We start from the raw sequence: 26,308 nt of genomic DNA, 5'->3' as shown, positions 1-26,308 counted from the left end.
GTGGATGTTGTAAAGTCACCAGGCTCTTTACCCACCGCGGTTTATTCAAGATTGATTGATTTTTAAACAGATATAAAAATCGGATTTGTGCGATTGGTGTTTTTTTTTTTTTCTCCTGTATAAACTCAACACTGATCAGACTTTTCAATACTGCGCCAGAATGGTGCGTGTCCCCGGCCCCCAGATTAAACTCCCCAAAGTGACCGATGGCACTTCACCGACTCACCCCCTCAGCAGTTTAAGACCATATTTCATAACCCAATCTCAGTGCTGACAGCTAGAGGGCAACCAATCCCCACACAAGCCCCTTCCCCCGGCGTCTGACACAGTGCAGGTGAGACGGTCCATCATATCTACCCGAGAACTCTCTCATTGTGCCTCTCCGCGGGGCACTGTGCCGGCTTTCATCGTCCCATATTTACGGCCGATGTTATCACTTAAGCTGATTACCAGGGTTCACAGAGGAAACAGTTTAATTTGCCTGGAAAGAAATGATTAAGTCATCTCAATTGGTTTCAAAACCAAGTACAAATTCATAAATCTTGGGGCATGTAAAGATAATTTTGTCTTGGAAGGCGCAGTGGGTTTCAAATCATTCTCCGTCTTTGTTTTGCCTCGTAACTGGCGCAGTATGGATCAAATCAAAGGAGCATGGCTTTTATCAGGAACATTTTAATCCTTCTTTATACTTTTCTTTCCGTTCTGGCCGCGTTTGCCATCACTGCAGCGGGCCACAACTTCAACCAATGTTTAGTTTCCCCTCATAGATTCAATCTTCCTCCGCCAGCTTGACATTTTGTGTTTCAGTTGGAAAATTAAAAAGTAAATCAAACAAACAAACAAAAAGTCTGAAGAGCAAATCAAAATGTTTTGTTTTTCTGAATCAGATGCAGAGCCTGCGGTGGGGCGCTTGTTTACCGCTGTCAAAAATGACCTTTGCGGAATTCTTTTATGTATGCGCGCACGTGTGTGTGTGTGTGTGTGCGTGCGTGTGCGCGCACATGCATGTGTGAATGATTTACGTGGCCTCTTTGCCTGTGCGTCACTAATTTTGAGCCTCTATGTCACCTATGTGAGCTTGAGAAATACTTAATGTCATTTCCAATCTCTTCAGCTGCCAAACCGGCCGGCAAAAAAAGAATATTAAACTCCTCTGCACGCACTGTGGTGGACGTTCCTCAATAACTTCTCGAAGAAGCCAGTCAGGATCTACCGCTTTTTCTTTTTCCCTCCACCATCATTCTCCCTCTCCCTCTCCTCCGTCTGTCCCCGCGTTGCTATTTGAGGCCCGCAGCAAATAATAGAGCCGACTGCATGGTGAAGATCCAACTAAGAGTTAAGCGCTCTCATACGTATCATATTATTAGGCTCGCACTCCAGAATAATATCTCCTTGCGGAATGGCAATATGACTACTTGTCCAACTGATGCACTGAAAGATAATCAGTCAAATCCATATCCAGGGGGAAGGAGGCCAAAGCCAAAGCTCCCATCATCTGTGTCAGAGCTAATATCCCTGTTTTTGGAAAAGGGGACCCGACTCAAGAATATGTATAAATTTACAAGGGAGAAAGTCTGAAACAGTTTCATATTCCTCTGTGTCCACTAAAGAATAGAGACTTGTGTGCTTTGCTGGGCCCAAGGGTGAATATATTTATATATATTTATATACGTTACCCTATAATCACAGAGGAGGCCGTGACCTGCGCCGACGGTCAGCGCAGGCCAAGTGATTTCATCCACTAACGGCCCCATCGGCATCGCAGAAGCCGAAGGCCTAATCTTATCTCCATTGCCTGCGGTTTGAGGAAAATCAATGCGTGACCTCGAGGAGGCATTAAGACGTACGGTAAATGGGATCCTACAGCGGCTGAAAACTGTACCCCGCTCTCCTGTTACCTCATCCCTCCAGCAGACGCAGACAGTCAATTAATAACTTAGGGGATAGGGGGGTGGGGGGCCCGGGGGGGGGGAGCAGACGAAAAAATCCAAACAATTTAGAAGAAGATTCGGGCGGACTTAAGGAAGGTAAAGCCGGGAAATTTTTGTTCGCATCTCGTCCTTTTTTTTTGTTTCATAAACAAGCCAAAGCGGAGGCCATTATTTGTGAGGGAAGGAGAGAACTACTGGCGCCAGTGAGATTTGATTTCAGTGGCAGAAATTGGATTAGCGGCCATTAAGGGCCTCCTCACACATACATTTATAATGCTGTGAAGGGGAAAGGATCTGTAGCCAGGCAGCGCGCTCGTTGCTCACACACACACACACACACACACACACACACACACACACACACACACACCGACAACTCCTCTGTCTGGGAAAAGGTTACGGACGCTGACGCTGATCTATGCTGCTGCGGAACTTAGTTTTCGCTTAATTTATAGGTGGGACACAGTTGTGTGACCTCAAGTGACCCCCGAGGCTCGCGAAGGCGTCGGCCAGAGGCAGGCCAGAACTTTTAATGCCGCTCGGTGCCGCGGTCTGCCTGCAGGGAACGTGCCGTAGAAGGCCGATTCGACATTTGAGGAAGAGGAGAACATGATACAGATGAAAAATAATGCCCCAGTGTAAAAAGGCAGAAACAGATACAGACCTGGACGGAGTGAAAAAAAAAAAAAAAGGAGCTATAATATTACTGCAGACGTCAGACGTAGGAAAAAAGAAATCAGCCTTTTGACGGAGAGGACAATCATTTACACAAAGCTCATCTTGCCAACCAGCTGACAAGAGGCTCTCTGCACAGCATCACTTAGCCCTAACAAGGTTACTCTAGATCACACTCTTTCATTCACTCTTCCATCCTGTCATTCCCCCTTTTCCCCCGTGCTCTGCTTACTATCACCGCACTGCGAGGCGAGAATGATTTAAAACATACACATTCCGATTTAAAAAGCTAATGTTGGGATTAGGTCGGTCATTATTTTCTCATCTGTGACCCGGTTGGAGGATCCGCGCGCTGAGATTAAAAAGGGAAAGAAGAGAACTTTGGCTTTACCGCTCCCGCTCTTCGACGCTTCGTTTCACTGACAGTGAGTTAAAGCGAAAAATCCGACTCGGAGATTAAGGCTCTCTATGCGCAGTAGTCCCCGGGCCAAACATGCACGACCGGCGCGGTGATTTAATACGCTGGATGGCCGGTGCGGACGCCGCACCTTTTTTCCCACCTCTCGGGAGAAGGTCGATCGCACCGGCGAGAAGCAGCCACGGCCTTCGGAGGTTACCGAACAGATGCCGACCCGGCACACTGAGGTTGTCCTCCAGTAAAGTTCTCTAGTCATGCTCTGCTGCATTACACAATGTGCTAACTGTTCCCTTGTGCCGCTCGGGGTCGCCACCCCTTGCTCGCGCGCTCAACGGCGGGTTATCAAGTCGAAAACCTTTCATTGACAGATGTGACATTGGGCCAACTTCCAAAAGAAGCTCAAGAGTAAGTTCTGGCTTTCCAGAGCTGCTATACATCCACTGAAATGAAACACCAACACCAGTTTTGCGGAAATGTTGGAGAGTTTGGAGACTTGGGGAAGGGTTCCTCAGATTTCACGCGATACCTGCTGTGCTGACATGTCAGCAGTGCTTTGTAATCCCTTGAATACATCCAGTACTGATGTCCAGTGTCGATGCATGAAAACTCTATATCATCTGTGTGCTGTTGGGCAAACTAATTGAACAGTTTGGCTTCATTTAAATCGCTAAACGGCAAATGTAATTATTCATACTAGTCACGAAACCACATCACATCTTCGGTATTTACCGAGACTTCAAAACTCGAAACAGGAAATTGTGGTTTCACAAACAACCAGCCTACATTTTTTTTCAGGTATTAACTTAACCATGAGCTGTTGAGCTTAGCGTTAGACCAGGTGACTGCACGCATCCCACCGGTGGTCCTCCTGTCCTCACAAGACACGAGATACCATTCAAGAATCCATCAAATCTTAACCGAATTTCCGTAAAATCAAAAACACAAAATACATATTATTGTTTCCATCCATATTATTGCGTATGGGCCCAAGTCCTTTTGTCAATATTCATATAGTTAAAGCTATAGTGTGTAATATTCAGAAGAACTTATTAACAGATATTGAATGTATTGTCCAGAACTATGTGTTCATATATGTGTAATCACCTGTGACAAAGAACCGATGTTTTGTCGTCAACTTTGAATAAGTGAAATATAGTTATATGAGGTGGACCCGACCTCCGCGTGTTGAATACGGTTGTAACAAAAGGGTCCAGAATACGTCTGCCGGAATACTGCCGGAAACCGGAAATGGAATCAGCGGTGCGCCACCATAAAGTGTCCCCTGTCGGTTGCTCAGTTGGTTGCGGTTTGCAACTATACCACCAGATGCCGCCAGAAAATTACAAAAATGATTACACACTGGGGCTTCAATAGAATAGTTACAGACACGCCACCAAAAACTGTTGAGCTTCAATGGACGTTTGAGTAACCTTCCGTAATCTAAAACTAACCTTTGTGGATTACATCCACCAGCTATGAATTAAATGGTTTTTTTTCTGACATTGCCATTATTGGCCTGAACAACAACAGACACAAGGGACAGAAGACCGTGTTAACAAATGTGATCATGGTTTAGTTTTTCATGGATTTCTTGACCTCTGCTGGATACTAACACAAAACACGGCGACCGCAGCTCTAACTCTCTGTGGCGGGGAAAGTTAAAAGGGGCTCCAACACAGGACCAGATGGTTTCTGATCAATCCATGTAATGTTCATTAGTTTAGAGCTGGATTAGGGCGAGATTCATATGGGAAAATAAACACAAACAGGAACAGAGTTCCACATAAACCTCCCTTCACAATATAAACGCCTCTCCTGAACTGCAGTGAGCAGATGCCTCGTCTCGAGAAAAAAGAAAAAGCAGGTCTCCGCGAGGAGGGCTAGATTTCACCATCCCCGGCGGTGAAGTGGTTCAGATGTTATTTTCTGAACGTCTGGCGGAAGGTACCAGACACTGGGAATAAGGAATCAGGTCGGAGGAGTTAAATCGTATCATGACGTGATTTTTTGCGCGATGACATCCTGCCAACCGTTACGGTTTCCCCACCTCCAGTCGGAGCTGCCAAGACGTAAAGGCTCGTAGTTCGGCTTTAAAAGCAGAGGCACGCTCGTGCGCACGCTGTCGCCCCCTGCAGCTACGAGAGGTCACCCGAGCGGCAGCGTGCAGAGCTCAGACAACGTGTCGGCTCCTGAGGTATTATGGTCCCGTTTTTTTTTCCTTCCCTGAAGCGACCCTCCATGTATTTGCAGTGGCTGCACACGGTGTCACTGGGGTAACGTCGGCAGCCAGGCGGTGAACAGCCCTCAGGACCGGCCTGCCGAGGCTGATGCGCCTCGATATAAACCGCAGGACTCGGGGAGAAGTGAGCAGCCCCCGCCTGCGGTCTGCTATCTTCCCCGACTGACTCATCGACACATCTGGGCCTGAGTATATGGGGCTCGCCTGCCCCACGGGCACTCGGCTAAATGAGGGATAATTAGCTTTAGTTGACTTTAATGAATGGCTTAATGTTGTGTTCCATTTCTGATGAGAAAAATAGAAAGCTCAGCACGTATCAAAGGGAGGCCGCGGCGCTGATCTTACCGAGGGCCCGCTGCTGGTGCGGGTCTGTTTGTTTGTGTGTGCGTGTTTGTTGCGTGCGTCGGGGCCGAGGGCAGAGCCAGCCGAGGATAGCTGCAGCATATGAGGGAGCGGTTTCCGATGTGACCGCAGATGCGAGGATCAGGAAACCTGCTGCGATGCACAGTAGCAAATTCATCATTCGAGCTGGGAAGTTATTACAGATGTGAACTCTGTTTGTCTTAACTCAGAGATGGAACGGGTCGCGGCGCCGCCACTTTGATTTCCATCGCTTCTCTATCAAGACGGGATCTCCGTAGAGGCTTTGATCCATCTTATAATTCCCATATGCCGTGATGGGGAGCAGGAAGTGCCTTGCAGAGTTATGACAGTCATCCATCGCGGCTTCCGATAAGTGTATTGCTCTGGGCTGAAGAGATGAATCATTTTCAACAGACACAAGATCCAGATTTATTTGTCCGTTCAATCTTTGATAACGAGCTGCTCTTAAGCTCTTCTGATGTAAAGGTCATCCACATTTTCGCGTCTTCACACTGATTACCTGCCACCGCGGCCCAATACAGTTCGTGATCTAAAGCAGCGCCATTAGGAAGTAAAAGCTAATAAAAGCCTGACGGTTCAGTTAAGTGCAGTGTTCACACACCCTACCTTCTCCTTGTTTATAGCAAATCAGGCTTGTCGTCTGTTGTTTTTATAGAATGAAACACGCTCGCTCCAGAGGACCCGTCTCTCCGTAAAGCGGCGCCCCGCCAGGATTGATTGCGCACCTCTAAAAAGCACGCTCGCGACGGATCAAGGCAGGAAGCGCACATCCTGCCAAAGACGTGATCTCTTTCCACTGTTAAACAAAAAACTATTTATCTGCGGAGGGGAATCAGAATTTTTCCAGGATCTGCTGCGTGTTCCTCTAAGTCTGAGCCTCAGGTGAAAAATAAAAAAGGTTCGGCCAGCCCCCAACAGAGGGCCCAGGCCCTGGCTAAGCCCCAACCAATGAAGCCTACGTGAACAATCCCCGTGCATCATAGCACACCAGCCCCACGAGGGGGGGGGGGGGACGCAATAAGGTGCACTTTAACAGTAGAAGACTTTCTGCAGCCCCGTGGGGTCATAAGGTGGAGGAGGGACGGATAGACGAGGGGTTTTCTATAAACAATTTGTCAACACTGTTAACAACTAGTACACTGTACTGGCAGCCTGGCATGTACACGCCTCAAGTGAGCTGCACTCTATGGCTTACTTACAGCTAACAAGGTTACTTGCCTCCAAGGCCAAGAAGCACATTTCATCAGATTGTGCGGTTCCAGGCAACATTAAAACGTTGGGGACTGGTACATTGACTGTATAGTACAGTATTTCTCCACCATTCCTGAACGCTATGGTAATGTAGCTCACGTTTTCTCCTCCAGAACACTAGGATCAGGCCGAACTAAAGGACAACAATTTCCTTATTTCCGTGTCTTCTACACGTGTCGTGAGGATTCGGACTAGTAATATAACTCGAGCTTCACGATCAAGCTGACGTCAGCCCAGGTCGCCTAACTAGCTGATGAAGACTGGCGGGGACAATTCACAATTCGAGGGACCCAGTGTTTCAAAAAAGCTCGACAGTGTTCGGTCCACAGAGTCGGCGTTTTCCACTGTGCGTGTGTACACCTATCTGCCCCCGCAGTCGTGTTTTGGCCCGTGCATGCCCATGCTTCTGTAATACCACCTGGCCCGTATCCTCCCGGTCTCTGTGGGTCTCTGAGGGAACGGGGGGGATATAGGAGGAAATTGTCCAGCACGACTCCCTCTTTATATCTCATTTCTGCCCAAGTCCTTTCATCCCCCACCCCGCTCCGCTGGGAGACTCCAGGAGGAAATCCCTCACATGTTTGGACGCGGGGCACAACTGTCCCAAAACAGGACCAGGCCCTAACGAGCGGGGAGCCGAGCTAAGTCCGACGGGCTCAGACACCAAAACACAGACATGGGGCCGTCAGGATCATGCCGCAATCCCCGTGCAATGGCCAGTGATGAGGGAATCAAGTCTGGCCGTCGCTTTTTTGTTTACTTTGATTGTTCCGCTAACTCTCAGAGGACACTGTTGCTCAGACCCCTCGGATGATCCAACAGACTCAACATATCTTTTGATAAAAATAGTAGGTGGTGCCCGCTTGGGGTAGGGGGATGTGTTTGATGTGTTTGCAGAGATCCTGTTGCGCAGGGAGAGAGGTAAAGCCAACTCAGGAAGGGCTTTATCCTCTCTAAGGCCTGTGCTGCATCAAACACTTGTCAAACACCGGGCAGACGGACAGCTGAGTGGCTCTGACAGATCTGATCACAGACACGGGCAATGGGAGCGACCGCCGCTCAGGTCCTCTGTCCAGGCACCGCTCTCGTCCATTATACCCCCTTCAATGCGCTCAAACACAAACAGAGGGCTTTGAGGCACATGGCAGACATTTCCTCCGTGTTCTTTGGCCGTGTATGATTACAGTGCAATTTCAACGGTCATTTCAGGGTCTCACCTCGAGAGAGAGAGAGAGAGAGAGAGAGAGAGAGAGAGAGAGAGACAGAGAGAGAGGAGAGGTCTGTGTACTCCAGAAGGCAGCAGCATCTGTCGGAGATGCAGTACAGGGGGAAGGAGAAGGGAATCAAATCAAAGGGAGAGTTAAGCTCCCACTAATCCCAGAGAACTGTCTCAAGGCCTGCCGGGATCACGGTCCTGAACCGTGCCACCCAGCCGATAGGAGCGTTTATATTTTGAAGGGATTCGATCAGTGGTACCTGGAATGGGTTGGGTTTCATGACACCGACCACTCAATCGTGTCGTGAGATTGTCCTTGGAGAGCCGTCATGTCGTGTGCTCTGAAAAAGGCAATAAGGGCTATTTTCTTGCACTACAGAAGACTGAAAAACCTTAAAATGTCATGGGCTACGAATAAAGGAAAGGTCACATTATGTCGAATAGAAGATGTTTAGCACATCTGGTTGCAACCACCACCAAAGCTGAGCACATACCAAGGATCAGTAGTCATCATGCCTATTGTACCTACAACTGCTCAGAATTACAGTGATATCGCATTCAAAGCAGCAATGTTCAGCACAAAGAATTCACCTAGACTTCAACACTATGGAATCACAAAAGCAGTTTCTCCGCACAGAATGTCTTGTTGTCATGTTTTTCTAATTCCTGTAGCTGAAAAAGAAGCCCTCAAGGGTGATATGCCCCCAAGTGGACGGAAAAAAACCAACGTACAAACACCCGTCCTCCACTGGCTGAGTTGTCCCGACTCATAGATGACCTCAGGCCTCAGACAGGCGTGTGGGAGCCATCGTTGGACTAGATGCGGTCTCCGCAGTCAGACAAACCTGTTGACCGCACAAAACACTTGTGGACAACGCATTTGCACCTTTGAGACGAAATCGCTAACCCGTGACGTCACCTCGGCGTTTTTTGCTCTTTCGTGCCGTATGGGAGCAAAGTGCTCCACAACCTCGGGCTAGTTGGCCCTGGCCTCTACTTACCGCTATAATGGCTCTTTTTTTTGTCGGCCCACTCCCCACTTCTGTATTTGTCACTCTAGGTGCACACACACACACACACACACACACACACACACACACACACACACACACACACACACACACACAGTAAAACGTTCAGACACACAGACGTACACACAGCCAACGGACCAGCAGGCCTATACTTGCTGCCTCCTTGTTGTGTCTGCATGTCTGTGCGCCGGGTCCACGCTCATGGACGTGAGTGGGTCAGAAGCCACAGCCTCTCTCTGAATCACCAGCTGTAATTAAAAGCTGTGAAGTCTCCATGAAGACGCCCGCCAGAGATGGAGAGGAGAGGAGAGGAGAGGAGAGGAGAGGAGAGGAGCTTCTGGTGGACGAGCCAGTGCAACTGCGCACCAGATGTTTTTCAGCCTCCCCCGTTTGGCTCCTCGCCTTCCAGACCGGACCGCTGGAGAGGGAGGGCTCGGGTGCAGGCAGCGTGGTGTGCCACGCGAACACATCCCTCCTTCTGTGGCGTGCACATTGTTCCTCGAACAGCCACGCACTGCGATACGTGACACACGGGTGAGGAAAATGTCACTCGTGGGCGAGTAGGTTAAAAAGAGAATAGGAAACAGGGGTTGAGGAATAGAGTAGGTGTTGCGGTGACTTGCTGTGCCCGTGAGGTCTGTTTATCTTTTGTTTGTCTGTGTCTGCTACATTTCTATTACAACCTAGCTGGCCTGGAGAGGCCCGGCAGACAGAGAGAGGAAGCGCAGGGACGCAGCGCGGTCGTGATTGATTCAGCTCACCATGAGGCGAGAAACCCCCCCCCATCACCTCAAACTAGGGTTGGACCGACGTGGGAACTGAGGCAGAAAACAGATACTCTGCACCTGTGTTTGATATTTGATCCTGCTTCAAAAAAACTCTCGTAAAGTTTCCCTGGGATGTTACACCTGTCAGGGTGGAAGGACAATCCATGACACAATCCAAATCCATACTAATGAAACAGTTGAATACAGGTTGAGCGGGCTTCACTACGGGTTTTGACAGAAAATCCCACGTGAAGCAGTTCTGTAAAATCATTTAGCGCCTCACCCTATTGATTTCTCTGGTCGGTCATCTAATAAAAAAGAATGAGGCAATAATGCCCAGCTGTGGTCAGGGGGGTGAAACCACTTCGTACTATAACATGTAGGACATCTCTGGCTGGTGGTCATCAGACCAAGACCAGCCCCGTATATGAAACCTACTTCAAGGATCTCATCATGAGCCGCTGCCATCCATCCCTGTAAAGACGCAGACCGTGTCTCGAACTGCCGTGAAAAAAAATCACAAGGGTGGAACAGGAACAAACTGCCCATCGAGGGGAACATTCACCAACGGCCTGCGGAGTCGGCCCCGACGTGTCATTGGCAGTGTCGGCCCATATACTGCATGAGCATGAGGGGCATGAGAACATGAAAACATTCCACTTCAGTACAGTATCGCCCCCCTCCTCCTCCTCCTCCTCCTCATCCCCTTCTTCCCCTTCTTCTCCCCCCTCCAGTTTGCTGCCTCTTTGTTTATTTGCGCTCGGCTGTTTTGGACGGGGCTGTTGATGCCGAGCACATATGCCGCACTTCCTTCAGTCGGGGGGGTCGACGGCGGAAGCCTCGCGACCAACGCGGCGTTCCTCCGCTTCGACAGAGTCGCATATCTGAGCAGTATCTGGAAGTGTCTCAAACTCGCCAGGGATTGATTGGTCCGTATTTCGTAAAAACCTGTGCAGATTGTGGGCACAGCTGGGTGTCAGCATGAAGTTTTCTCGGTCAAATCGTCAACTTTTTGACATCAAGTGTAGTCCGGATAACAGCGCACACTTCACAGCGGAGCGAGTCACACAAACACGAGCATGGCTGCATCTAATGTGTGTACATGAATCTACAAAAGGCAGCTCAGCAAAACCACAACTCCACTGGTCCAAAGAGTGTGACGAAAAAGAAAAAAACCTCTTCGCCCCCCCCCCCCCCCCCTTCTTCCTGCTTGGAAAAGACCAGATGACAATAATGTGGAGTGTGGAGCCCCAGTGAGAGCCGCTGACCCCTCCCATCCCTCCACCCCCTTGGTCTTTGAAAAGGCCTCCACATGTTTATGGCTCATGCCTGTGGTATGACGATGGATTCTCCATATAAAAGCCAGCGGGATCATGGGGTGTTTCAAATATTGCTCTCTGAAGGCAGTTGCTGACAAAATGACAGCATCCATATTTATTTTGGTCAGAGAGCAGGGGCACTTAGTGGGAAGTTAATCAGAGACCCCCCCCCAACCCCCTGAGCCCCCCTCCTCCTCTTCTTCTTCCTCCTCCTCCCGGCTTCCAGCGTCGTTGCCCCCCCCCCCCCCCCCCCCCCCCCCCCCCCCAACCCCCCACTCTCAATGAGGAATGTACCAGGCACAGAGAAGTATCGGAGACTACTGGTAATGACTTTCTCTTCGTATGGAAGATTTAACGCCGCCAAACTGCGCGAGAGGCAGAAAATTAAACCCGAAAGTTTGGTTTGAGACTGCGAGTATAAAGCAAGTGTTGATCGCCTGTCCCGACACGAGTCTAGATGATCAATTTTCATCCTGGTTAGGAGGAGATATAAAACATAAGCGTGGTGATGGGAAGAAGAAGAAAAAACGCTTAATGTATGACAGGGATTTGCAAATATAGGGATAGCTGAAACTTTGTGCTAATTTGTGACTGTGACCGCAGACGTGACCATAACTGCCACTGGCATTGGGATGACGGACTTGGCCAAGTCAGTGACAGGTTGATGTGTCGTTCCTCTTCACCCAGACTCGTATTGACTGCAGCGCGGTGCTAGGCTTCCAGAACACTCTCCGTCAGCGCAGCTTCACAGTCTCCCGGCCTCGTGTGCAGTCGTGGGGAAATCATGAGTTATATGTTTTTTGTCCTCACAACCAGATGTGGCCGTTGTTTGATTGAATTAATTAACATTGCAAGCCTGAAAAGTGGATGGTGGTGGCTGGGGGGGGACATCTCAGTCAGACCCCAGCCGAGGCTCGGTGTCCGGAGCCAGGCCATGCAGGCTGTCCGAAGGAGGCAGGGAACCTGTGAGGCCCTCTCACCAGCTACTGTGTCAGCCCCTATGGAGCAGCCTTATTAAACGAAGATTAAGCCGCGGCTCCCCCAGTCACAACAGGCTGCGGTGTGAGGCGCACATAATCACAACGACAGGGCGGCTGCCAATTAGTGCTCCCCTTCTGTCCTGGGAAAATGCTCCGCGCTCGGCTCCCGCTGGCGGGAAGAACTGATCCCGATTGTCCGTGATATCATCCAGGCCGGAGATCGGCGTTAATCACCACCCGCCATTCCACCGCGGCACAAATCAGAGCGGGACTTGTCATCTGCGCACCAGCTCTCCCGTGCAAATGTAGCGACTTCCCGCGGAGCACACCAGGCAAACATTCATTGGAAATAATGAGATAAGTACACGAAGGAACAGAAGTGCAAACTCTGCTCTCGAATGCTTTTGGGCAGAGTTCGGAGTGGTGGCTCGAGCGGCGGCGCGATTGTTTTTTGGCTTGGACAAACTGCACCACTGAGCTGTTCTGCTGAGACAAGGAGAACACCCTCCATCAATTAGCCTCAAGTTGAAAGCATGTGTCTCTCTCTGAGGAAAAAAGCTGGCCCGGTGCTATAAGGCTGCGTCTGACAAAAACACATCCAGAAATGTGTTTGGATGTTGGGTTTCCAAGCCAAACACACGCCCGACTCATATGCGATCAGGAGTGCGTAACTAAAATGCTCACAAGTGAGCGACATCTTTCGCCAGAGCCTAAACCTCTTGGCCCGGCGAGTGTAAACACCGAAAAATTGTGTGTCACGCGCTCGTACGCACGCGTGAGCCCCGACCGCCCGCTCGTGTGCGACGACCGCCGTGAGTCGGAATTGTTTGGTGTGTCGGGCAGAATGCGTTGCAGACGAGGCGGCGGAGCTTCCTCCAGAGCTGATTTGAGGCAATCACTATTGCTCTGTGCATCGTTTTTACAGGAGCAGAGACTTTGCAGCAGATGGTTCGCAGACGGTGCGGACCAGGAGGTCCACAGCGCTGCGGATTCACCGCAGAACCAGACCGGCTTCAGACAGAACCTGGCGGAACTCCCACCAGTCTACAAAATCCTCCCGAGGTCTGCTCGACCCCAGGTGGGATCTGGGTTTCGCTTTGCCCCCCTGCACCCGACTCTAGGTGTGTGTGGGGCCCATCGGCTTCAGATGGCGACAGAAAAGCTTTCGGGGCTTTTTTGCAGTCACACCGCGGAGGTGGGATTGGGTGGTAAACGGAGTCCGTGTGGATTTATCCCCTTCTTCACCCCCGCCACAGAATGTAGCAAAACGTGTTTATCCAAGGTTTCGAATGGGCCGAGCGCGGCGACTAGAAGAGGCGGTTATCACAGTTACAGTACAAACACAAATTGCACGCAGGAATTATGACAGACAGTATTAGCGGGCGCTGGCTGGATCCAAGCACTCGGATGACTGACGGGACGAAGGGCTCGGCCTCGGTTGAGGCCTGCAGCAGAACGGGTTTCTCTGGTTACACACACGCGGGAGATCAATACTCCCACAATGGCCCGTAGCTCTCCGAGTACAGGTACATAATCCGATCGCCAAAGATAATCACCGCCGTGTGTTCCCCTCTCATTCCATACCCTGCCTCTTTCCACTTCTCTTCTTTTCCGTTCCATGCGGTCAGCGGGGTAAGTGCGAGTCGTCATGGCCTCGTAGTCGCGTTTTGATTTGTAAATTGAGCTGCGTTGCTCTGGAAAACCAGCTCTTAAATATGTTTCTGTTATCAGTTCCAAAATTTGCTAAGCTATAAAGTTTTTATATCTCATAACTTCATATTGTAAAACTCCTGTTCTTGGTTAAGGTTCACTTGGGGCCCGGCCGCCTCCTCCGCCGCAGACGCCCCTCTCAAGACTATACTGCCACGAGCGTCACTCCCGCCTCCTTTTGAGCGGTTAGGAAAATCTGAAAGCCGATTGGTAAAACCGTCGGAAGTTAGCCGGAGTTGCAACGGTGCGCGTGTGTTGGACTTCACTCCGTCTCTCTCTTTATGAATTACTTAATGGCAACGACATGGAACAGCCGAGCACTCCTCTCTCTTACCTATCCTCTCCTCTCCTGCCGTCAGCTGACAAGACAGAGAGAGAGCGGGGGAGCCCCCCGTCCGTCAACGCTGATGGGGCCGGAGCAGCTATTAATAAAGTCTCTTTATTGTTTATGGCCCTGTTCAGAGCACCGCTCCTGGGGGAACAGGATGATAGAGGAGTATTTCATTGTCTCCAGGGTACAATGCAAAACGCCTTACACACACACGCCCGCGCGCGCGCCGGCAGCCGCGAGACGAGACGTCCTTATTCCCCCGCGGCGATAATCTGCCGCGGTTTCCTTCCAAGCGTCGTACGGAAAGGTTTCATAAAAGTTCAAGAAGCTGGATGGAAATGGTGGGATTTGACGACTGTGAGCACTGCCCAAACAGTTTTGATGTTTATGGAAGTTACGCAATTAGTTTGCAATGGGAACATGTTTTCCAAATAAACAACGGTGCAGGCTTTTGGTCAACGACGACGCCAACAAGCGGGTCAAACTATTCAATGTGGCTTCAGATGCTTTGAAAACAGTTATTGTAACACATCTGTTTATTGCAGCCTCCGCAGCGCTGTCACACTGTAAATGCAGATGTCCATTTTAATTTGAGTGCTGCAACACACCAGAGGGCCCTGGGGCTCCAGAAGGAAACCCAGTCGGTGGACACGCACCGAATTCCAGTTGCCGACAGGTTGCTGAGGAGTAAGTTGGCGGCCATGATGGAGATGAAGCGGCAACACCGCAGTGTGACACCAGGACACTGCAGGTCGGGCTAGAACCAGGAGAGAGCGGCGGGTGACTCCCAGCGGTGCGACTCAAACGCGCAACATTGACACCGATCGGAAAACACGACTCGCCGGATCCGCGGTGAAGACGCCGCGCCTCTCGGCACCATCCGGGCTTTAGTTTCCTCTGCTTGTGTGTGTGTTTTACAGAGGGATTAGATCTCCGCAGACACAGACGGGGGAAAGGAGGAGATCATTTGTGCTGGCTAAGCCGGGAGACGGGGGGATCTGTGGATGACTTACAGTGTAATTTAAATTCGCAGATATGTAGAAATGCAAGCCACGGTGATGAGATAAGCGTTGCCACAAATAGCATATACCTACAGTACACGCTGCTTTCTCTTATTTCCTGTCTCCATTTTAATCCGCGGCATCTTTATGCTCTGCAGTTACATAATCCCATGCCTATCCTAAACATCGGTGTCTGGTGTCCAGTGAGATGAGCGGATGAAAAAGTTCTTGAGTTCCAAGTCGTCGTTATGAGCGCCCTCTTATAGTGTATTCATATTTCTGACGGTTCAATCCATGCATCGGGGTAACAGTTTTCACAATTTCTATATAAAGATGAAACTGATCCATGCTGCATTGCAACACATTTTATTCTCGAGTAGCACTCGGGGGCCAATAGCTTTGCAGAGTCCTTTAAGAAATTTTAAAAGGTTATCGAGCGACGCGCTTCATGATGACCTCCGCCGTATGTGCTGCGCGTCCTTGGACGTCTCCATCGTCGTCCACAGGCGGACACGCCACTTCCTGATCTGTCATTCGGTCGAATGTGTGCGTGTGTTAGTGTGTGTATTTTGGGGCCCTTAACAGCGCATGCCTAAGTCTGAAATATAACTTTATTAAACAGGACACCGCAACCCCTTCACGAGCCCGGAGAGCGTACGAACTGTGGCTTCGAGCGAGATGGACGTGGGGAGTCGGCTGTCGGCTTCTAAAGGACGGAGGAAAGACGTCCCTGCTGTGCACTCAATTTAGGCTTCACGTCGACTGCCCACCGGTGACTTCGTGCTCGGGATAACTAGCGGCAGTAACCATGCGCAACAATGCCAATTTTTTTAATTAAGGAAGGTCATAAAGTTTCTTGGAAAAGGTCAAGCAGGCACGGTAAAGTCAGGAGGGGGGGGGGGGGGAATTGGGGGGAGTATTTCCCTGACAAACGGGACAGGGGTTTAGGAACTAAATGTGCCATGGGATCACAGTTTCCAACCCAGAGCGCAGGGACTGCCCCGGTAGCGCTGAAACATGAGAAACTATCAGGGTTTAGTTTGAGTTTATTTACTCTCTCACCACTCCGAGAGATGATCCTCCAATTCAACACTCCGGGCCAAACATGGAGAAAAATCCTCCTGGTCAGGTCCTTCTGTTAAACAATCTTTTTCTTTTCCTTTTTTTTTTTTTTTTGACAGCCCCTAAATGATATCTGCCACTGTAATTGCTTCCCTATTTGGTGAATTAAATATTTACACTTGGCCTATCCTAATCCAAAGTTTATGGGAGACGTAAAAGCACATTAGGGGAAAAGACATTTATTTTAAAAGCAACTCGCTAACCGAGGACCGTCTGGGAGAAAACGGTTTACTTCTTGAATAGAAAAAAAAACTATTTCCCTTAGACGAAATTCACACACTGGGAAATTCCAGATTCGACTTTTTAATGGCCCGACGTTCGCGCGGTGTGCACCGCAAATATCTCTCGGAGCTGATGGGAGGAAACAGACACGGCCATTGAGGAAACCTGCAGCTCTTTACTTTGAAGAATTCCACTGAGGGGAGTGAGGGAGATGGGAGAGAAATATATATCCCCCTCGGAAAAGGAGCTGGCTGGAAAAATACTGATATTTCACGCACGGAAACGTCAGTGTGCATCCCCAAGAAACACGGACGGTGAAAAAACAAGTCTGAGCGCTAAGGCACAGGGTTTATATGGGACAGGTGAAGCTGAGAGAGGGAGGGAAGGACCTCCTCCCTCTGGGATGAGGGGGCCGTTTTCTGTTATATTCACATTATAGTGGATGGCGAAGGGACTGACTGACGGAAACACAATCGCTCACACGTCAACGTTCGTAACATCCTTACCTCTCCTGCAGTGCCTCATGGCCATTTTGCACATCCTGGACTCGGCGATGGTGGGACAGGGTATCGTGTCCTTGGGCGGTTTCTTTACAATGTGCCGCGTCCGGGTCTCCAGGCCCCACTTGTAGCCGCAGGTTTTGTTTCTCCTGGTGCAGGCGCCCCACTCGCTCCACTGGCCCACCTCGCAGCCCTCTGCGTGAGGAGACACACAAGAGCAGCGATGACGCGGTGACGCCACAGAAAGAGCGCCATGCAGGGGCCAACTGGAAGACCCCGGGTCGACCTCGGAGACGGGGTCGAATAAGCTTCACCGGGACGCTATAACCTCTTTGTGTGTGTGTGTGTGTGTGTGGTCCCCTGCAGTCCAAAATAAGCAGGCCAACTGAGAAGTGGGAGTAATGCTGTGCACAAGTCAGGAAAAGGTGTCAAAGAAAAGTTTTGTTGGCTCTCTCGCAACTGGATCTTTCTCGTGTTCTGTACAAATCGGTGTTGTTTCACGTACCTCCGCACTCCATAGTCTCCTCCAGCGGAGCAAAGCCCTCGGGGCACTTGTCAAAGCAGCGCCCTTTGTGGAGGTAAAAACCCAACTTGCACTTGGTGCAGAAGTCTTTACTGAAGCAGGACTCGCAGTTCTCTATCCTGCACCCTGGAGGAAGAGGGAGAGAAAGAAAGAAAGAAAGAGAGGGGAGATCAGGGTCTGAGCAAGCCTCTCATCTGGAGTTGATCGAGTGCTAAGGGGTTTGGGGAAGGGGGTTCTTGAAAGGATTATACCGTCTCTCCCGCAACAACAACAAAAAAAGAAAAAGACGGCGATGCCCCGTGAATCATTTCTCCCCGGGGCTGAAGTATATTTCAGAAAACTTGTTTTGCCTGACATTGTTTTTTTTTGGTTGTTTTTGTTTTTTTTCATCTTCCTGTTCTCGTCCAGAGCGAGCAACTCTCCGGAGTGACAAGACAACGGCAGACACGCTGAGAAATCGTGTCGCGCTGACCTCTTTCAGCAGGTCGCACAGACATGCCGCCGTCTGGATACGGGACTCTCACATGTTTTCAACTAACGCAACAGGAAGAGCACATCTCACGGGGGCTGAAAAGTGTCCTTAATAGGCCATTCTATCACTCCACACCACTTCAATCTGTGTCTGTTTCCATTAAAGTGTGAATGACGGCTGATGATCACATAAGCTAAGGCCAACTGTGAAGCTCCATCCCTCTTTTTGCTACGATATGAAAGGGGGAAGGTTGGTTCTTGGGGGGGGGGGGGGGGGCAACATTTTGCGGCGCCCTGCCAAAAAAATGCTGATGCGTTTAGTCAGCAAAGCACAACAGCGCACTTATCCACCCACGCCACGCCCTGCCGCCGCTGCGCATGACGCGCAGTGTCGCGCTCGCTCGCAAAGAAAGGCCCCTGCAGTGTGTCATCATGCTCTCCCTCTGCAAATTGCACGTCGGACGGGGCCAAATTACAACAGCCGCACCAGCGAGGCGACACACAGGCCCACATGATTAGAAGGAGCCTCCCAGCACTGTCTAATTTATAACGCTCTTCAGAAGCTCTACGTGGCCCCGTTTGCCCCGATTGGCTGCCAGTGCCGGGGGGGGGGGGGGGGAACCTGCAACCGATAGCCCGCAGCCACCATCTCCTCGGGTCTTCCCCAGGTAGAGAGCGTCATCTGCTCCTCCGATCGCCGTGGGGACGCCGGCAGGCATTAACGTTTCCTCGACACGCGAACCTGCGCTACTGCGATTTTCCGCACGCGGGAGCGGCGGAGGCTGACGGCTGCTCCTTTATCTGTGACCCTTGCAAGGCCCGAGGAAGGGAAGGTTCTCACAATCACACCCCTTAATTACACCATCTTCCAGCTAACCATCAGGCCTCCTCCTCGACATTCCTGCAAAACGAGGGGGTCCCTCCCCGCTTCACTTTGAACCCTAAAGTATGGCCTCTGCCCACTCACTCTGGTCTCACGCTTTCCCGACCAGTCTAAACAAACCATGGACACAAACACACACACACACACACACACACACACACACACGAACACATACCAATCAGATATGGCTGGAGATAGACCAACTCTGCAGTGAGGCTGTTCTCCACACTCTGAAAAATCTAATCCTGACCATAAATCACTGATCACAACAGTAGTTTACTGTTTTCCCACATATGATGTTTATGTTGTTAACTCAATCATCTGATAGTTTTTTAGCTTATCGTGGAATTTCTCCTTTCTCCCTCGCTCCAACTTTATCTCATATCTCAACATGTGTGTCGGATCTCCGGCGGTTTTGAAGTGCTGTCGAGATTTTTGGTGAGGAATGCGTGAGTATAAAGAGAGGTAGATGAAATACATTTTCGATGTCCTTGGATTTTCTGTCTGTCATCCACTGTCGGGGGGTGAAACAGAATCAGTCAGGCGGGAGTTTGATTTAGGACAATCCCGGTACAAGGAGCAGACTAATAAATCACAGAGCTAATTGGAAAGCACAAAGCTGTCATTTACCCTCCACACTTCCCAGGCCTGTCATCACCTGAGAGCCCTTTAGCTCCCAAACAAGAAAGAAATAAATACAAGGGTGAGGGAGGGGGCAAGAACATCTGGCAGTACTCTCAGGCACTGGGGCTGTTGTGCAATCTGCAGTTATTGACAGTAAATAGGAGCAACGCAGATGTGCGAATATACTGTATCCCGTGCAGCAGCAGCAGTAGCTCGTGACAGGGTTCTTTTTGATTTAAACTTCACTCTTGGTTGCAGTTTCAGACGTGGTCAATGCTCTGAAATGCGGGGTTTCCCAAATAGAAGATAAGTAATGACGTCACTACGGGAGACGGATGAGGTGGGCGACACATCCATACCGGCACCACGGGATTTAAAACGCGGGGAGGCAAAGCTTAAGGGTCGGAGGTCATCAGAGAACGAGGTGGGTAGGAAGGGATCGCCGGGACAGACATTCATCCCTCTGTCCAATTATCAGGCAAAAGGCTATCTGGGGCTGCGCGGGGCTATCTGCGACACACAGGAGACGCTCCCACACACTGGGAACTGGACGGTCTGCAAGCCGAGTCGACGGCGAAGGCAGCTTGTCCGGCAGCTCCAGAAACAGATACAGGGGAGCGGGTTCATTCTCCGTGCAGGATTAACCTCTGGACCACCTTTAAAGTCTTCATCTAGGTGCCTCGGGGAGACTAATGAGAAATAATGAGGTCATCAGATCCCAGCGAAGGCCCAGTGTTCCTGGGACTTAAACGCATTACCATCATTATCTTCCCCCGGCCTGGTTCTGGCCGCCAGTTATATTGTGAACACGCGAGGAAAAGCCTTGTGTTGCGGCTGACAGAGGGCACGCGATTTAAAGAGACGTGGCCAACGCCCCAACATTACCCACATTGCCTCTACCCCTTCGTTTTTGGTTTGTCCGATTTTGCAATTGCTCCGAGTGTCACTTGTGATCTGATGGCTCGTGTCGGGCAGAGCCGGTCCCTCAGGTGTAGGTCTTGACGGAGAGGCCGCCCATTTTTTTTCCCAGTCACGGACACTCAAAGCCTCAGGTCAGCTCCGGCCAACGCGCTGTTCCTCCGCAGGCTGACGGTGTAATCTCTCCGTTTATTAACATGGATATTGACTGTGTAAAGAACAGGGTGTTAAATGACTCTTTGAGAGTTTTAAGAATCCCCCATGTTCCCCCGAGTTGAGCCGGAGGTGCGTCGGGTCAGACTACCCGTCAATAGAGAGGCTCCTTCAGAAAGCTAAACAGTCTCGGTGTTGCGCAGCAGGAGTGTCCATGTCGTAAAAAAGCCTGGCAGTGCGAGGGGGGAAAACAAGACTTCTTTTTCCATTCCTTCGCCTCCAAGCTGAGTCGAACAGCCCTGACCCACTCTCTCGGCCCTGGGTTTGGCTGACATGGAAGCTTTGGCTTGCTCGCTGCCACCCAGCCATGTCGTGTGGAGCTACGGATGGCAGGAGTCTGTGGGCAAAGGCCAGAGCTGCCATGTTTCTTCCCGACTCTCTCGCGGCTGGGGGTTTTTTTCCACATGGGTGCTCGTCCGCCCACCGGTGTAAAAGCTAGGTGAGGCAGGCGGCGGTGTTCACTGTCAATCAGCATCTTCCAGAAAGAGGTCAGGTGTGGCAGATGCGTCAGCGGTCCGTCCAAGCTTCTTCCCTCCGAGGAACGCAGTCCGTGATACACCGGCGTCGTCTCTCGTATCTGCTCCAGCAGACGCGCAGACGGATCGAGCTGCAGGCTGCTCTTCCACTCACACTGGAGTTTGCATAATTATGCGCTGTTTTTAAAGGGAGAAAAAACCCGATTCAACTCTGCGTCTGGCTGTATTGTCGTGGGAGCAGGGCTTGGTTTGGTGGGTCCATTGTATTGTCTGGCAAATCTGAAAGTGCGGTTACTAAAGCTGTGATGATTAAATGTCCCTTGGTGGAACTCAAAGGCCAAAAGCAACTGGTCTTTTTTGTTGGTCAGACTGTGCAATGGAAATACCCACAGGCTCAGAATTAGAGCGAGGAAGCGCTCGAACGGGAGACGTGGAGGGGGCAGAGGGGGAGCGAGAGCTGCCAGCGCTGCCAACTTAAGGTTGCAGGAACCCGTTGGATGTTTTTTGCGGCCGAGGCCCCACGATGCGTGAGGCTCGTGTCCACCTCCGACTTAACATGTTGTGTGCTATCTGGGAAAAGATTCGTCCAATCGGCCTCCACTTCCAGCCCTGATTTGACGTGACGCTGCAGTTTTGAAGCACAACGATGGGACTCAGGAACAAATTTCCTCAGTCTGCAAAATGCAGTAAAAGAGAAATCACAATAAAAACATTTTTGAAATGTCTTAACCCCAGACAGAGGAGTCTCTGGTGGCACATTACACTGGCACTGATTGAGCTGTGATATTCAAACCACGCTTCCAGGATACTGGCAATCTCTGGGCCTTGATCAGACGGATCGCCGGTTGGCTGCAGACACATCTGGGGTTTCTGTGTGTTGTCAAGCGGCTGCAGCGGGGTAACGCCACTGGGTTGGCGGCTAAAGTATGTGTACGCAGCAGTGGGGGGTCCACCCCCCCCCCCCCCCCCCCCCCATTGACCCTCTCAACACTTTCTCTCTTATAAAAGACAGCTCCGATAGTCGCCTCTCAGATCATAACTCTCTCGGGCCAGAGAACTCGCCCGTGATACGAAATGACAGAATGCGCTTTGGCCTCTGGGAGTGTATGTTAAAAAAAAAAAAGCGTGGTGTTATGCGCCTGCACCGCATGCGCACAGATTTGGCCGCGACTGCCGCTACAAATCTTCCCCGCTGAGCAGCGGGTTGACACCCACGGACACTTGCGCGGGGGCCTCTTCTGGGTGGCTGAGAAGAAAGTCTGCGGATATCGTGCGGAAGTTGCCGCATATGGTTTATGGCCTCGTATCAACCCGTCCACCGGCTGCTGAAAGGAGATAACAGTACACGCGAACTGCTAAATATATATCGCACAGCTAATGTCTTTGCTCCACGATGTAAAAACTGATGACCTGTCCAGAGTTTTTCGCCCAGTGCATGCTGGGACACGCTGCAGCTCACTCATGCTAAAAAAAGAGATACGTAAATGTTGTTTCAGAGGTTTTTCCAACCTTAAAAAACTATCTAAAATTATTTATTTAAGCTCACATGTGTTGTAAAGTACATTCATCCCTCTACCTGCGTGTTGCTCGTGCCCGTGACTCCTCAGGAGCCCCTTCGGGGAAAAAAAATAAACTGAAAGTGAGGTTTCAGCCGGCGAGTGGCTGAGTCTATAAGCCTTTTGCTTGTCTAGCCCGTGTTTTCCTTTACCCAGGCAGTCCACAAAAAAAATTCTTGAATGAGATAAGATCACACAGACAAACCCTGGTGTAATAATAAGCAGCTGCTCCCCTAAGTGATTTCAGAGCCTGTGTTTAAAAAGCTCATGATAACAGAGGCGCAATGCCACGTTCTCGAGGCCTCTTTGGAAAACCAGGAGCACAGCGGCAGATCCCGACCACGTCGGCGAGGAGAACCCCTTCACTGTTGTCTGTCCACTAAAGCCTTTGAGCCCGTTGCGTACCAGCTGGGACTGTGCAGCTCGCAAAAATATTCACCGGCCAGACAATTAGCTCTCCAACCCCGATAAAAAATACCCGTTTATGGAGGTGGGACGTGAACTGTTTAGCGCAAATGACATGCGGAGCGCAGCTGAGAATGAGGGTCAAATGGGAAACTGGATTAGAGAGCCATGACTGAAGCGCGATCACATCAAAGTGGGCCTCGCGCTGAGATCTGATGCTACGTGACAATACAAGATGTTGCTCCATGAGCAGTTTAGGAGAAGGATTCAGATTAACTTGCCACACATCAGGATCAGTTTAAGTCAAAATTCACCCCGGCATGGAGATAAAGCGGTTAGGATAGCAGGGCTGAAGTAGAAAGGGGGGGGGGAAAGACTTTCTACCAGAGAACAAGATGTCTTTCTCTTCTAATTTTCTCTGAGTTATGAAAATAGGCTGAAATGACTGTGGAGCCTTTTTAGGAGTTTGTCTCTAATGTGGGCAGATCTGATGAACAAGCGCATGTGGGAGTACGCGAGAATGCGGTGATTAAGTGTTTTGCTTGGGTGTATCCAATCAATACCAGCAGTTTGCCAGAAGACACTGACTGGTTAAATCTGCAGGAGATGAGAATCTTCTGCGAAAACCGCCTGTGATCTCATTAGCCTGAATGACACAGAGATGCTGTGACAGAGAACAATATCCCGCCAAAGGAAATCTGGTGGACGGACTCGAATTGAACTGAATGGAGGCTTGGTACCGAAAGTGTTGGGAGATCTCTACCTTCAATTGCGTGCAGCGAAGAACCTTTCCGTCCAGACAATGTCAGACTTTGTCAAACAGACAGGCTACATTTTGGATGTTTCTATTGCACGTGATCAACTGGCTTCACGTTAGCCACACGTAGAACTAAACCATGTGATTTTAAATGTAGGTGGGGTTGCCACCTGTCCCCTAAAATACGGAATCGTCCCGCATTTGACATTTAACATAGCGTTCGTTCCATATTTGCATCCCACTCTGCCACATTGCGCAAAGATCCGACCTACTCAGCCTCTGATTGGCTAATACTCGTTGCCTTTGTTGGTTAGACTGGAAAACGAGCATAAAGGCAACTGCTAGGTCTGTTGTCGAGGGTCCAAGCCAATACGTACCGGACCATACTGTAAAAGGAATTCACAGAGATGATAAAAAACCCTTCAAGCCCACTCCCGATATATCTAAGTAATATTAGAACATTAGTGGGAATCGGCATCTGTTAACTTAAGAATTTTCAAATTTCAATACTTTAAAAACAAGTTATCAGTGAAATGTGTTGTGAAAGGTCCCACGTTTGAACTTTTTCCCCTTGTTTTTTGGAGGACCTATCTCAGACCTACGTGGTCAGATGTTGCTGCTAGACGGAACTAACCGGCCCACCATTCATCAAACACTCGGATTGGCCACTGGGGGGCCTGGGATCAGATTTGGAGGAAGGCTATTACAGTTACCAGGGCTGCGGGATCTGTAAAATCTCAAAATGCGGATCATAATATCAAAGACTAATAATATTCAATTCTTTCATGGTGACCAGCCCTGGACAGCGCTGGCCAACGCAGGTCAGCTGCTAGCCATCCATCCATCCATCGTCTACCGCTTTATCCATTTAAGGGTCACGGGGGGGCTGGAGCCAATCCCAGCTGACATTGGGCGAGAGGCGGGGTTCACCCTGGACAGGTCGCCAGCCTATGGCAGCAGCTGCTAGCCACCTATTACTAATATAGTTTCCAAAAACAGGATCAACTTCCTACTGGCTCATAAAGCCATCTTATTGAGTTTATAAAACAAACACAATTGATAACGTATTTTCCCATTATAAGACCTTTTAATACACATTACTACCCTGCACTGATGAAGACTTGTTGACCAAGTAATAGTGACCATATCACTTTTTCAAACGTCTGGGTGGGGAAGTATAAATTGGCCTGTGCAGCTTCAACACGCTCTTCACTTTCATAATCAAATATAAATCATGTATTTGCATCTACACATGTAGGGTTTTTTTTTCTCTGTCTTCATTTCAGTGATTTTAGTGCATCTGTCAGGAGCTTGGCTCAAGGAACCGAATGGCTTTGAGTTCCTCTCTGTTTTCTTATGAAACACTTAGCCAACACCTCAGACTCTGTGTAAACCTATAACTCTCTCTCTCTCTCTCTCTCTCTCTCTCTCTCCCTCTCTCTTTCTCTCTCTCTCCCTCTCTCCATCAGAGCATATTCCATGTTAAGATAACACGGGGTGCTACACGGGGAGGGGAGGGAAACATTTCATTCATTGGATTTTTGAGTTATTCTTTAACAAGAATCATGGGAACGTGTCAACTTCTAAATGTTACTGTTTGGTGGAGTTTTTTATGGTAAAACATAATACACACTGAAGGAATGGTCTGTTTCAAGTTATGAAACCAAAACAATGTTTGCGACACAAACATGTGCGATACTTTCTCTGCAGTACTCAAGAGTAAGAACAGGATGACTATTTGCAAAATAGCTCAAATCACTGCAACAATACATAAAAGTCGAATTGATCATTTTTGCCTTCCTCATGAATAAATTACTAATCTTAAGGATTAATGATATTTTTTCCCTTTCGTCACTTTAAAGTTGCAGTAAACGATTCTAAAGCGATACACATTTTGAAAAAAATCAGCAAATATATCCTCCTGTCCGTTAGCTGTTGGTTTTGTGTGTTCTCCGAGAAGAAAAATCCCGGTTTTCTGCTCAGCTGTTGCTCTGTAAATCGCAAACATACAAAAAAAGGGTGCGGACCGCACCACACAACACTGCAATTGCGGTTTGTAAACATCACTCGTCGAAATCTTAAGACATGGGCTCGCGGGTGGTGCTGCAACTACGCAGTTTTGGCCGAGTGGTTAGTTCGTCGGGACAGTAGTGTACAGTAGTTGGTGGAGGATCCGGACACACTGTGACTGGCTTTCTGTTCAAGGCCAAAAAAATACTTTGGTTGCCAAGAAAATTACACTGTCTGGTGAAAGTCTCAAACCAAAAGCCCCTGCAGGCAGTCGACAAAAGCAGTCAACTTCATGCCCTAATGCGAATATATAATCATCTCTGTAGTTGAAGTGATATTGAATGTCATGGCCAAAAGTGCCGGTACGAGCCTCAG

General features: G+C 49.6%; 1 protein-coding gene across 3 annotated transcripts in view; it reads right to left on the bottom strand.

Annotated features, from left to right (window-relative positions):
• rspo2 (R-spondin 2) overlaps window positions 1-26,308 on the bottom strand; it is a 55,270-nt gene that overhangs the window by 4,955 nt on the left and 24,007 nt on the right. For all 3 annotated transcript variants that reach the window (XM_035640622.2, XM_035640630.2, XM_035640640.2), the window contains 2 exons: window positions 17,603-17,746; window positions 17,104-17,292 (listed from right to left, as the gene is read on the bottom strand). In XM_035640622.2, the coding sequence (XP_035496515.1) occupies window positions 17,104-17,292; window positions 17,603-17,746 (333 nt within the window). The remainder of the gene's footprint in view (window positions 1-17,103; window positions 17,293-17,602; window positions 17,747-26,308) is intronic.

The sequence above is a fragment of the Scophthalmus maximus genome, chromosome 1 (genome assembly GCF_022379125.1).
Source record: "Scophthalmus maximus strain ysfricsl-2021 chromosome 1, ASM2237912v1, whole genome shotgun sequence".
NCBI lineage: Eukaryota > Metazoa > Chordata > Actinopteri > Pleuronectiformes > Scophthalmidae > Scophthalmus > Scophthalmus maximus.
This window is presented reverse-complemented; position numbering and strand designations above follow the sequence as displayed.